Genomic DNA, 12,558 nt, shown 5'->3' with positions numbered 1-12,558 from the left:
CATGGGGGAGTTGATGCTGCTGAAGTTGAGAGTGATGAGTGCTACTATAGATTCACTGGCTGAGTACCAGATAAAGAGAGAAGTTCCCAACCTGGAACAAAGCAGTGAGCAAGGAAGCTCTTTCCAGACCTAACCATGGGACACTGTTAGACTAACAGGATCTGAAACAAGGATATTGCATAACTCTGAAGTCATTAGGACTATCCTGTCTTCATTCTTCCAAGGAACATGCATTGTGTATGTAAGGTTTTGCAGTGCCCTCTTCTGTTCAACAATAAATAGAGCAGAGTCTTCCAATTCTTTGACCAGGGAAGTGAAATCTAGTTGGAGATAGCTATACAACCCAACCAATAGCTGCACAAAACTCTTTATAAAAAAGAACCATTTGAGGAGTCCCTGAAAGTGGAGGCAAAACCTGGGAAACGACAGCCAGAAGTACTCACTGGTGGTATTTAGAGATGCAGCTCCAAAACTATAACCTGTAAAGAAAGAAAATATGATGAAAAAAATGGATGAATATCTAAGGTTCTGGGCAAAGGAGAATGTTAGAGTCTTCGAGGTAAAAGAAGAGGGAAAGAGACCAAAAAGGAATGTTTATGGAGGAGACAACTAACGAGACAATGAGACTGAAGGTGGGTAGAGCTGGTCATTGTGGTGTTAGCCAAAAAAAAAATGGGAAGTGAGAAGTGATTTTGAAAAGTGGAACTATGTGATCCTGATGGAACACAGATCCCTATGCATGCATGCAAGCACTCTACCATGTCCCCCATGGTGGATTTTAATTACCACAATAAAAGCAGAATCAGAATCCAGACATAAAAGGAAGGGAAAATGGGGAAAAACTGTTCTAGAAAGAGGGATGAACTGGTCAGTACTTTAGCAAAACCCAAGACTCCAAATGGTAAAAAGATCATTGCTTAAATATGAACACTCACCATTTATGTAGAGACTATCCTGGTCTAGGGTGTAGGGGCCCAGATGGGTAATGCCATGGGTCCCACGACTCAACTCCCAAAATAGTTGATCTTGGTTTATTCCAGGACTCATGGAGTAAGATTGAAAGTTACAGATGATGTCAACTCCTGTGGCTGCTCTATGATTATCAGACCTGTCAGAAAGACATTTGAGATTGGAATAATGAGGTCAGGTCTTAAACAATTGGGGGAATTGAAAGCAGGAGCAGAGGGGAAAAGGCTGAAGATTGTGAAGGTGATAGTTATAAAGTTTGAAAGTGGTTCTCCATTTGTCTTATCTGAGCCTTCAGACACTGTGGTCAGAAATAATCTCTCTCTCTCTCTCTCTCTCTCTCTCTCTCTCTCTCTCTCTCCTCTCTCTCTCTCTCTCTGTGTGTATGTGTATACCTGTTAGTATGAAGCACACACACATACACACTATGTGTAGGTGGGATCAAACAAATAACATGATGTATGTGGACAGTTTCCAGGAGTTAGTCCTCTCACACTGAGGACTAAGCATTTCTCTTATTTTGTTTCTGCTGCAGTACACACTTCAGGTCAGATGGCTGGCAAGATTTGGGAATTATTCTTGGGTACCTACCTCCCACCTCATTGTTGGAGAGTCCAGATTACTAGCATAGGCCACCATATCTAGGATTTTATGTTAATTCTGAGAATCAAACTCAGGTCATCAAACTTACACAGGAAATGACTTTACCACTGAAGCCATCTTACCAGCCACATATTCTGCATTGTATTTTTTAAATTGTCTTGAGATAGGGTCATTCATTAGAACCTAAGGCTTGACATTTAGGTTAGGGTGAAGAACTATACTCCAGTCATCTGCTTATCTTTTCCAGAAGTCAGTTCAATCATATTGTTGAATCATGATCTCTCTTGTTTGCCAGATTAAAGTGGGTTACAAACATTTGCTATCACATTTTATGTGGTTGCCTGGGGTTGACTTCAGTTTTTCATGCTTCTGTGAGAAGCATTATATCAAACTCCCTGTGTGTCATAAAACAATGCCAGAAAGGTTGGTAAGGTAGAGCAGGTCAAGACCTGGAGACTCAGTGGGTATACCTCTCCAGCCTTAGGTGACTCCCAGATCCCTGCCATACTCCTGTTTTGGAACATGTGCCAAGCTTCTCACACAACAGAGACGTGACCTATGGTCAAGTAGGCTCAAGACAGATATCTCCATGCTACTGAGGTACCTAAAGGCCCGGAGGGTGTACCCAATATGATTTGCTTCCCAGACATTCTTCCTGAAAAAGGTAGTAAATCTCAGGCCCATCCTGAGTTTGGTTTTACATACCCATTTTCCACCATGATAATAAACGGTTTACCACAGACTGTCTACTCTTCATCAGGATCTGCTGTGTGGAGCCATGGATAAGGCTACAGAACCACTGTCTAATCTCCCATAGAAGACCTCTCTGCACTCTCAGTCACAACTGCCACCAATCCTGTACCCACCAAGCCAAGGACAATCCCCATGGGACCAGCTGCAGTTCCCCCTTCCCTGCTTCCAGCTAGATCCAGCCCACCAGCCCCCACTCTCTTCTCAGCTCTTTTGTGACTCCCTGAAGTGCCTGGATGTCCAAGAGCCTGAGAATTTCACAGCCCTGGGCTTGTGCAGGTCCCCAAAACTTTGAGCCTGCTCTCGTGTTCCCACCCCTAGGGAGTGGAGTAACCATGCTTCCCTACAGCCCACACTGGCCAGGCAGCCATGTGGGGTAAGTGCAGTCAAAGTTTCCTCTTCCTGCTTCCAAGAAGCCATGCCCTGTGGCCGAGTGGACATGGAAGCCATAACCTTACAATGGCCCATCTCCCTAACCCTTCATAAAATATTTTCCTTTAATGTATGCAGAATATTCAGTTCTTCTAAGAGAACCCTCATTTTACATAGAATTTCATTTGAATTTTCTACAGTAAATAGTTTCTATTAGTAAATTACTAACTCTTCAACCTAAACTCTATCTGGGCAGGAAGGAAGTGTTAGTGTCTAGGTGGATTTTAAAAAGTGAAGTTAGAAGTGCATGATTTCAGAAAACTGTCACTGGGAAGGCAGGGGTTTGAGGTCTCATATATATGTTCAACTCTACCAGTATGATCTAGACCCTCCTCCTGGCTGCCTGTGGAAGACAGTGTTCTAGCTGCCTTCTGATCAGGATGTAGAACTCTCAGCTCCTTCTCCAGCACCATGTCTGCCTGCATTCCCATGCTTCCTGCCATGATGATAATAGATTAAACCTCTGAAACTGTAAGCCAACACCAATTAAATGCTTGTTTTTATAAAAGTTGCTTGATCATGGTGTCTTTTCACAGCAATAAAAACTTAACTAAGACAGAGCCAAAAATGCATGATTTCTGGTGGCTGTTTTATAACAGTTTACTCTACCTTGCAGGTCTCACCTGAATGAAGCCAATCTGCAGCCAGAGTAAAGTGGGGCAATGCTGGTCTTATTGAGTAAAGTATCAAGCTGATGGAAAATTATAAACAAACAAACAAACAAAAATAAAACAGGGTTAGCAAAAAATACAGATAGGGCCTTACCATGGAGTTGTAAGGTAGCATTGGTGGGGTTCTTGGAAGGACTCACCCAATAACGTAAGATCCGTTTAGTAGAGTTGAACTTCAAGGAACCTGGATGTACCATCTCCTCTGTATAGTGCAAGTTGGTTATGGTGAAATTGAGAGTTATGGGTATCGTGACAGTACGATTGCCTATAGCAGTGGGGAAGATAGAGATGTCCAGATTTAGAACTGTTAATGAACAAAGATGCTTCTAATTCTGAGTGAGATTTTTAGGCTAATAGTATTTGAAGCAGGAGACATTGTGGACCTGCTAAAAACTTAGAATTATAACTGTTCTTTATTCATCAAGTGGTGATAAATGTGTGAAAGGTTCTGTGTTAAACTTCTTAGGTCCAAAGATGAATAGGACCCCATTTCCTAATGTTGGAGCCAGGTAAGTTACCAAACTATTATTCTTCAATAGAAATTAGTAGGAAGGCAGGTAGGAAAATCTGAAGAGTGACACAAGCAATGACTGAATAAAGCTCTTTAAAGAAAGCATTATTTCATATAAGATGAAATGCATGACTAAGAGTCGCTGAAGTTAAGCAATAGGGAAAACACTCCAGATAGATTGGGTAAATGCATGCAGGAAATGAGCAGGTACATTAAAGGAATTTAAAATTATTTCACAATGGCCAGAGGGAAGTGCAGGTATAAGAATGGCAGGACCCTAGATGCTACTTACAAAACAGATAAAAGCACTCAAATGTTATTTATAAGGGAATTCTATGGATGCAAATGTATATAGATATAAATATTGATGTAAATAATAGATAGATAGATAGATAGATAGATAGATAGATAGATGAGAGAGAGAGAGAGAGAGAGAGAGAGAGAGAGAGAGAGAGAGAGAGAGAATATGGTTGAGAGATCTCCAAAGGGACAAGAGATGAGATTTGGTAACTATTTGATGTGGGAGATGAATGAGAGGAGGAATAAAGTTGGAACTCTATCTCTCCATTTGGTAACAATGAGAAGAATGATTAGATTTGAAGGACAATTATATATTCAGGAAGAATGATTGTGATGGTTCCTATTAGTAGTCAATTTGATAGATTTTAGAGTCACCTGGGAAATGGGCTTCTTAAAATATCTGTAGGAAATTATATCTTGATTATTTTCAACTAGTGTGGGAAAACAGATTTTAAGTATGAACAGGACCATTCTATGAGCATGGCATCCTGTACTATGTACAATAGAGAAAGGACACTGAGCACTAGTGTGGATTCATGATTCCATTTTCCATTTCTGGATATAATGTAACCAATTGTTTGATTGATAATACATTAAATTGAAATAAAATATGCCCTTCCTTCCTTTAGTTGCTTTGATCAGGCTATTTTATCACAGTAACATAAAAAATAACTAAGTCAGTGGTCAAAGAGACCTGAGTGATATTTAGAAGTTGTATAGATCAATGTTCAGAAACTCTTATGTAGTATTGACTGGAATCACGATTTCATCCCTAAGTCACTAGATTGAATTACAGAAAGCAATGTCTTCATTGGAAAGGTGAATAAGCACTGAGAGAAGAAATGGTTCACTTATGTTATTGGTACCAATAAGAACCTGCATTGCTGCCTACCTGTGGAATTGTTTGTAGAGGATGGAGCCAGAGAGGAAGCTGGGAAGAAGGTGGTAGTCACTGGTACTGAGACAAAACAAAACAAAGCAAAAGAAAACATCAAGATCAGGAATAAAATACAAATGTGATACATTTTTAATAAGTTGCTGCAGCCTGGGTGACTATATCCAAGAACCTGTGCTTTGCCACAAATTTTCTGAATTTGTGGCATCTATTGTTTGAAATTTAGAATCATCCTTGGGTTGTGTGCTTTGTGGAAGGATTAATGATTCTTATCACCTCCACTCAGTCTACAGTTCTATAAACCATTTTAAACTTCTGTCCATTTAAAGTGGATAATACAAGAACATGTTGGTTCATCCAGCATCTCATGTTTTAGGAGAAGGGAGGCAGTCAGTGACATGTAGGAGTCTGCAATACTCACTATTAAGGAGGGTACCTGAGGCTGAATGTGTGTAACCTGTAGAAACATGGGAAGAGGAAGAAGGAGAAAGGTTGTCAACAAAAGGCAACTGTTGGTTACTCTGCTACAGAACATCTTAAATTACTAGACTAGAGTTTCTAAGCTTGCCTTCAAAGAGATGTTAACTCCCATTCTACTTAGCTTTTGTTTGAATCATACTTTGGGTCTAGAAAGTATAAGCTATTTTAGCCTTCCAGACATCTGATCTTTGCTTAAAATTTTATTGATTTGATGCAAATATAAATAACAATAACAAAATGGTGAAAACTTAAAAAAGGTAACTTTGCCATTGGAGAGATGCTCTACTCAAGGCAGTTATGATTTATTAAAAGAAAGTGGGGAGCCTTGGGAGATTATTCAGCTAGTACAGCACTGGGTATAATTAAGACCTCCAGAACTCATATAAAAAAGCCAGGTGGGCATGCCAGATGTACCAGCCCATCTCTAATCTTAGAATGGTGCAGGCAAATATAGGGAATCCCTGTAGTAAGCTGGCTAGCCAGACTGTCCAAAACAACAAAGTCAAGGTTCAGAAATAGTCCTCTACCCCAATAAATACGGTGAAGAAAACTCAAATAAGACACTTGATATTAGCTTCAGGCCACTATGTGCATGTACAAACATATACATATGCAACATCACATACATATATGCCCAGTAAAATGAATAACACACATATGCATATGGAAAAGAAACAGAAGACCAAGTTCTGATCTGTAATGGATCAAATGCACTTTGTATATTCTGAAAAAAAGAGGCTCGTTAACTCTACTATTAAGCCCAGATGGAAGATTGAGCTAAATGCAGAGATTTCACCTCAAAGTTCACCCAGGCAGGAAGAAGAAACCCATATTCAAACAGGACCCTTTACAGCAAAGAAGTTTCTGTTAGAAAAATTAGGAAGAGAGTATTCTATGCGGTTGTTGGAAAGTCCATTTTTTTTTTAATTTTCCAGAGAGAAGGTACCTATATCTGGGGGTAATAGCAGGGAATAGAGTTCTTCTCACTCAAGGCTGAATGTAGGGTTGAGATGAGGGATAATGAAAGTAGGTTCATGGACTCTTCTATTTCTAAGGTCTGGGTTATATATGATAGAAAATGTCAAAATTTCAGACATCTTAAACCTCATCATACTAGCTACTGGAGGTAGTGACTAAGATCTAGTGGGTATAAGCTTCATAGATGAAAGAATAAAAGTAGAGGGATCAGATAGAGAGTAGATAAGAAGTACACAAGGGTTGCTAGGCTACAGTAAAGGTGAGAAGCCTGGGATGTTTAACTTGACTGCCAGTTTCATGGGATTTGCAATAACCTATGCATGCTTTTGAAGGTAGATCCAGAGGCACTTAACAGAGCGGGAAAGACTCTTCTTGAGTATGGGGAGTATCATTCCATGGTTTTAGACACTGGGGTGTATGAAAAGAAGAACATAAAACGAACATGAATCTTCCTATCTCTCTGTCTATACCTTCTCTGTCATGAAGGAGTATATCTTTTTTCAAACCCTGAGCCAGAATTAACCATCCTTTCTTTAAGACATATTTAAGAGCTTTGTTAAACCAACAAGAAAAATGACAACTATTCATCTCCTCACCATTAACATAGAGACTGTCTTCATCTAGAGTGTAGGGGCCCAGTTGAGTGACACCATGGGTCAGCTTGCTCAGCTCCCAATAGAGTTGCTCTGTGACTAGCCCATGACCCATGTGGTCAGGGTAATAGGTGCAAACTGTATCTACTCCAGTGGCTTTTCCATCCTTCCTGGAACTGGGGAGAGAGAGATAATGAATAATCACAAATGCATTTTTTAGAGTGATACAGGAAATGAGTACTCAGCACCACCAAAAACTCCTCTTTCATACTCAGGAAAGAAATCCAGAGGGTCTTGACTACTTCTGTTCTTAGGAAAAGAAGAAGTCAGGGGTATAGGCTATAATGTCACTAGAAGATGTCTCAACTCTGAAATACAGATAAATAGAACTAGGGAGAGAGCTCAATTGATAAAATGCTTATAAGGTACTGAGATTGATCTCTGGAACCTGTTTTTTAATGAATGAATGAATGGTTTATCTGTTTATTTTTTTAAGCTAGGAAGGTTGGCATGTACCCACAATCCCAGCGGCAAGGAAGTATACATAGAAAATTCTAGATCTTATTGTTCAGGTAGCCTTGCTAGCCTGATCTACTTAGTAAGTCCTAGGCTTAGAAGAGTCCCTATCTCAAAAAAAAAACTTTTTAATTAAAAACAAGGTGCAAGCTCCTGATGAAGATAGTAAGATTGTTCTTTGGTACATGTATGGACACATGCATGAGTGTGTTTGTGTACACATTAGCTCATTTACTGAAGGCAAAATATCCATGCACATAAAATTATTAAAAAAAAGTATTTAGGTTGGAAATTTTGCCCTTCAAAAACATTTCTCCCTGTATAACTCCGATTGAGAAGAACTGGTGAGTGGGACAAATATAATCAAATTTTAAGATTGAAACCTGTATCCTCATAGCATATTGACATGAGATCTAGCTCATACTTGAAAACAGGGTGTCTGGGTATAAGATGAAGCAAGTGGTTATATGCATTTGTTTTTGTTGTTTTAACATTTCATTTTATTTATTATAATTTTAAATTTAACGAAATTGTTAATGAATCAGTGTGTGTGTGTGTGTGTGTGTGTGTGTGTGTGTGTGTGTGTGTGCAAATGTCTGAGTACCCATAGAGACCAGAGATTGGTGTCAGATTCTCTGGAAATATCTTAGGGGGTAGGTAGGAAGTAGCTCATACTTCCTACTTTGGTGGGCCTGAAAGCACAGGGGCTTCCCTGGGTTAACATTTTAAGGACTCACCTGAGCAAAGTCAGTCTGCAGCCAGCATACAAAAGGCTTATACTGGTGTTCCTGAACAAGGGCCCAAGCTGTAGAAAAGATAATGGAAGGTAAAGCAATGACACAGGGGACCGAAGGGCAGCTTTTGTCCTTTGGTGAACTGCTCTTCTGTTGGTGATACAGTGTTGGTGGGATTACGTAGAACCCACCTAAGATGAACCAGTTGGATGGGTTGGGATAAAGTTTAGAGGGTATGGGTGAGAGTGGTGGAGCTGGAGAGTATGGGTATGCAGATAGGTGGATGGGTCTGGAGTATGCTAGCAGAGCTGACGAACAGTAGCAGTGCCTCAAGAGGCGTTCTAGAGATGGGGAATTGGGGCCAGATAACAGAGTTTGGCCAGAATGAGGTAGGCAGAGCTGAAAGATGGATATGTGAGATATCAGAGGAAGTAAGGCTGAGATTAGATTGGATAGAGAATGGCAGACTAGTGAGAGATGTAGCTTGGTGGGTTGGAGACAGCAGGGCATTGGAGAGAGATACATGGGACCAGCCAGGAAATAACTCTGGAAAGAAGTGTCCGGTGATAAAGTTTGGTTAGGTGGCTATAGAAGGGTTCTGGAGAAATATAGATGGGGATAGAGAGGATTTAGGGATGAAATGAAGCAAACAAGGCTGGAGTAAAATAAAAGGTACTTGCCAGGTCTTGCAGGATCTTCTCTATGATGTTAAATTTCCTTGATCCTGCAGGCTGCATGTTCTCCGTGTACAGAAGGTTGGTGATAGTGAAATTGAAGGTAAATAACTCCAAGGATGATTCTATAGTGGTAGGGGGTAAGGAGAAGATTAGCTTTTTGACATGCTTGGTAATCGACACAGGACAGATAGAGCCTGAGGCCACAGTGTTGACTCTGTCAACAACTCACTGGAGAACACAGCATTAAGTATCCTTGGCTCACTAATTGAAAGCAGTAGTACTAAAGCATCCTAAATTTCATGTCAGGAAAGAAAAATATGGGAAATAGGTTAGTGGGCAAGACTGTTCTGCAAGCATGAGGACCTGACTTCAGTACCCCAGTACACATAAAAATTCTGGATGTGGTGGCATATGCTGGTAATCCTGGCACTGAGAAGATGAAGACAGTTGGATGCATGGAGTTTGCTAGCTAGCTAGCCTAGCTGAATATGTGAGCTCTGGTTTAATGAGAGACCCTGTTACAAAAAATATGGTGAAGGATAAGAGAGGGAGACATACCAGGTCAACCATTGGCCTATACATGTATGTAAATATATGCAATTGAACCTATATGGACACATGGCATATACATACAGCTCAACAACCTTTCCACACATATACATACACAGAAAAAAAATGGAAAGTTATAGAAGTTAAAAGGGGATATCTTTAGCCAAGAGTCTCATTGCTATTAAATTGTTCACCAATTTCTTCCACCCATTTACCCAACTATTCAGTATCATTTCTCTGTTGCAAAAGAAATATGGCAGGATGCACCCAACTACAATAAGCTGTGATTTCAAGGAGTTCCTAGCCTGAGCACCTGACTCCCACCTTTCTTTTATTATAAAACTGGTCAGGGATCCATTCTTCTTCCAAACAGTAATGTGATGAATTTTTTAATACTCACTGTTGGGGCTGGTTACTGCAGTCTCCTGTGTATAACCTACAGTGAGAAACCAAATGACAGAGAGTAAGGAGGTTTGGATGTATGTGGAGAAAAAAAGTATATGCTTAGAGTGAGACAATTTGGGCTTTGCTGCAGAAAAGTTAATATGACCACAACTTACCATTGACATAGAGACTATTCTGGTCCAGGGTATAGGGACCCAATCGAGTAGTGTTGTGGGTGAGCTGTTCTAATTCCAAGTATAATTGCTCTCTGTCCAGACCAGTGCCTGTAGAGTTTGGTTGGTAAGTACAGACCATGTCTACTTTGGTGGCCTCTCCATTCTTTTTTGGCCTGGGAAGGTCAGATAAAGAAGATAACAATAAGTAGGCTGACTAGTGATTTGTTAATTTTTTAATTTGCTTGTTTATTTTCTAAAGAAAGAGAAAAATAGGGTGTGATGGTTTGTATATGTTCGACCTAGGGAGTGGCAAGATTAAAAGGTGTGGCCCAAATAAACATTGCTTTTATAAGAGTTACCTTGATCACAATGCCTGTTCACAGCAGTAAAACCCTAAGACATAAGGTGTAGACTTGGATGGGTTGGGAGGTGCGGAGGAGATGGGAAGATATCAGAGAGTGGAAAGTATGATCAGAATATATTATATGAATTTTCAATAGAAGCAAAAGTCAGAAAAAGGAATCTGCTAATAGTTTTATAAACTCTATGATGACATTTATACTTGTGAGTTTCAAAATTATATTTATTTTGTATTAAACTTCATAACATTAAAAAAATAGAGGTAGAGAAAAACATGAGATCTAAGTAGAAAATATTTGTCTTCTAGCTCCACTATTTGGAACTGTCAGTGATAGGCAAGGTTTTAACTTCTTTGAATCTTGGTATTTCCATTTGTCCAATGAGGATTAGAATTATTTCATCGAAAACACTCAGAAAATTGTATGAGGGAAACACTGAACTCTATGATTCTAAAACACATGTTTGCTGCACCTTCTCCATAGTATATTTGTTGATGTGAAGGAATATTTTTGGTTATCATAGCTTTAGGATGAAAAGATGAGGTAATTAATATATGTATCTAGGTAGATTTTTGAAATACATGTTATGGTTAATATTGTCAACTTAACAGATTCTCGAATTATTCATACACAAACCTCTGGCCATGTATGGAGGTATAGTAAGTTAATTGGGGTAAGAACAGCCACTCTTGTTGTATTTTGTACCTTCTAGACAACCCACATATAAGGAAGTCTTTGTATTTTGCTAGCAATTTCATTGTTCTGTTAAAGCTATCAGTGTTACCTCTTCCATTCTTCTTTGACATTAGAACCCAGCTCCTTTGACTTTCAACCATAGACTGAAGACCAATAACTTTCTAATTGTCTTCTTGGTGTTTAGTATATGATTGAGGCATTTACTATTGTAAACAGTGGAGTTCTTGTGCTCTCAGCCCCTAAGAGTGGACATGGCCATTGTTAGTCCACTCAACTTGAACCTTATAAACCAACCTAAGAAATCACTTCAAAAATATGCATCAGCCAATCAGTTCTTCTCCTCTGGGGAAACCTGACTAATACAATCCCGTTTAATATCCTCTTGTTCATAGAACAGCCACCCATAATAATGCCAATATGGCAATCTCTAAGTCCTGTACCTTAGTATCTCACACATATTAGCTCCTTGAGTGTGAACCATCAGGAATGGTTGGATGTATCTCAGACTCTACTTAAAGGCTGTAGAGCATTTCTCATAAAGGACTGGCATATCTCTTATTTCATTTATAATTTCTAGGGGTTTTTTGCCATGTTATTTCTAAGAAGTACTATGCTAGAATGTGAGGACCATCTGTCTGTGACATCTGTTATTCCACTATCATTGAGATTGATTTGGATAATCTGATTGGCATAGCAGGTTTTTCCTTCCTCCATTACTACAAATGCATTCCTCTCCAAGCTGTATGCTTAATTAAAATGGATGGCCTTCTAGAATAGAGGAGGACTGATCTTCTTCTATTAAGGGCGTAGGAGTAGTTGTGATTCCTTAGAAAGAATATCTAAACAAGTTCTCAAGAAATACTGTGCAATATTAAGTCTTACATATCCCCTAGATGTTCACACTGCAAAGGCATGATACCTCTGGTGGTACTATTAGGAGGTAGAAATTGCTGGAGAAGAGGGGCTAAGTGAGAGGTCTTTAGATTATTTTGGGGTGTGACCTCAAGGAAACTGTAGGACTTCAGCTTGTTCTTTTCTTTTCTTTTTGGTCTGGATGTGGTCAATTTAACTCTGTTGCCCCTCCACAAACCAAAAGGAACTACCTAATCGTAGACAGAGATGTCTAAATCTGTGACCAAAACTAAACTTTTCTCTTAGATATGTGATGTATCCCTGTTGGTAGAATGCTGGCCTATTGTTCATGAGATACTGGGTACCAACACTCTAGCACCACACACACTGGGACTGATAGCATAGACCTGTAATCCAAGTTTTAAAGAGATAAGGC

General features: G+C 39.5%; 1 protein-coding gene across 9 annotated transcripts in view; it reads right to left on the bottom strand.

The window, feature by feature from the left end:
• The window catches only part of Muc16 (mucin 16, cell surface associated), a 191,066-nt gene that overhangs the window by 52,329 nt on the left and 126,179 nt on the right, over window positions 1-12,558 (bottom strand). For all 9 annotated transcript variants that reach the window (XM_076925982.1, XM_076925989.1, XM_076925983.1 and 6 more), the window contains 11 exons: window positions 10,216-10,388; window positions 10,056-10,091; window positions 9,110-9,228; window positions 8,433-8,500; window positions 7,183-7,355; window positions 5,550-5,585; window positions 5,126-5,191; window positions 3,563-3,687; window positions 3,375-3,442; window positions 936-1,108; window positions 444-479 (listed from right to left, as the gene is read on the bottom strand). In XM_076925982.1, coding sequence (XP_076782097.1) covers window positions 444-479; window positions 936-1,108; window positions 3,375-3,442; window positions 3,563-3,687; window positions 5,126-5,191; window positions 5,550-5,585; window positions 7,183-7,355; window positions 8,433-8,500; window positions 9,110-9,228; window positions 10,056-10,091; window positions 10,216-10,388 — 1,073 coding nt within the window. The remainder of the gene's footprint in view (window positions 1-443; window positions 480-935; window positions 1,109-3,374; window positions 3,443-3,562; window positions 3,688-5,125; window positions 5,192-5,549; window positions 5,586-7,182; window positions 7,356-8,432; window positions 8,501-9,109; window positions 9,229-10,055; window positions 10,092-10,215; window positions 10,389-12,558) is intronic.

This window comes from Arvicanthis niloticus, chromosome 27 (assembly GCF_011762505.2).
Source record: "Arvicanthis niloticus isolate mArvNil1 chromosome 27, mArvNil1.pat.X, whole genome shotgun sequence".
Classification (NCBI taxonomy): Eukaryota; Metazoa; Chordata; class Mammalia; order Rodentia; family Muridae; genus Arvicanthis; species Arvicanthis niloticus.
This window is presented reverse-complemented; position numbering and strand designations above follow the sequence as displayed.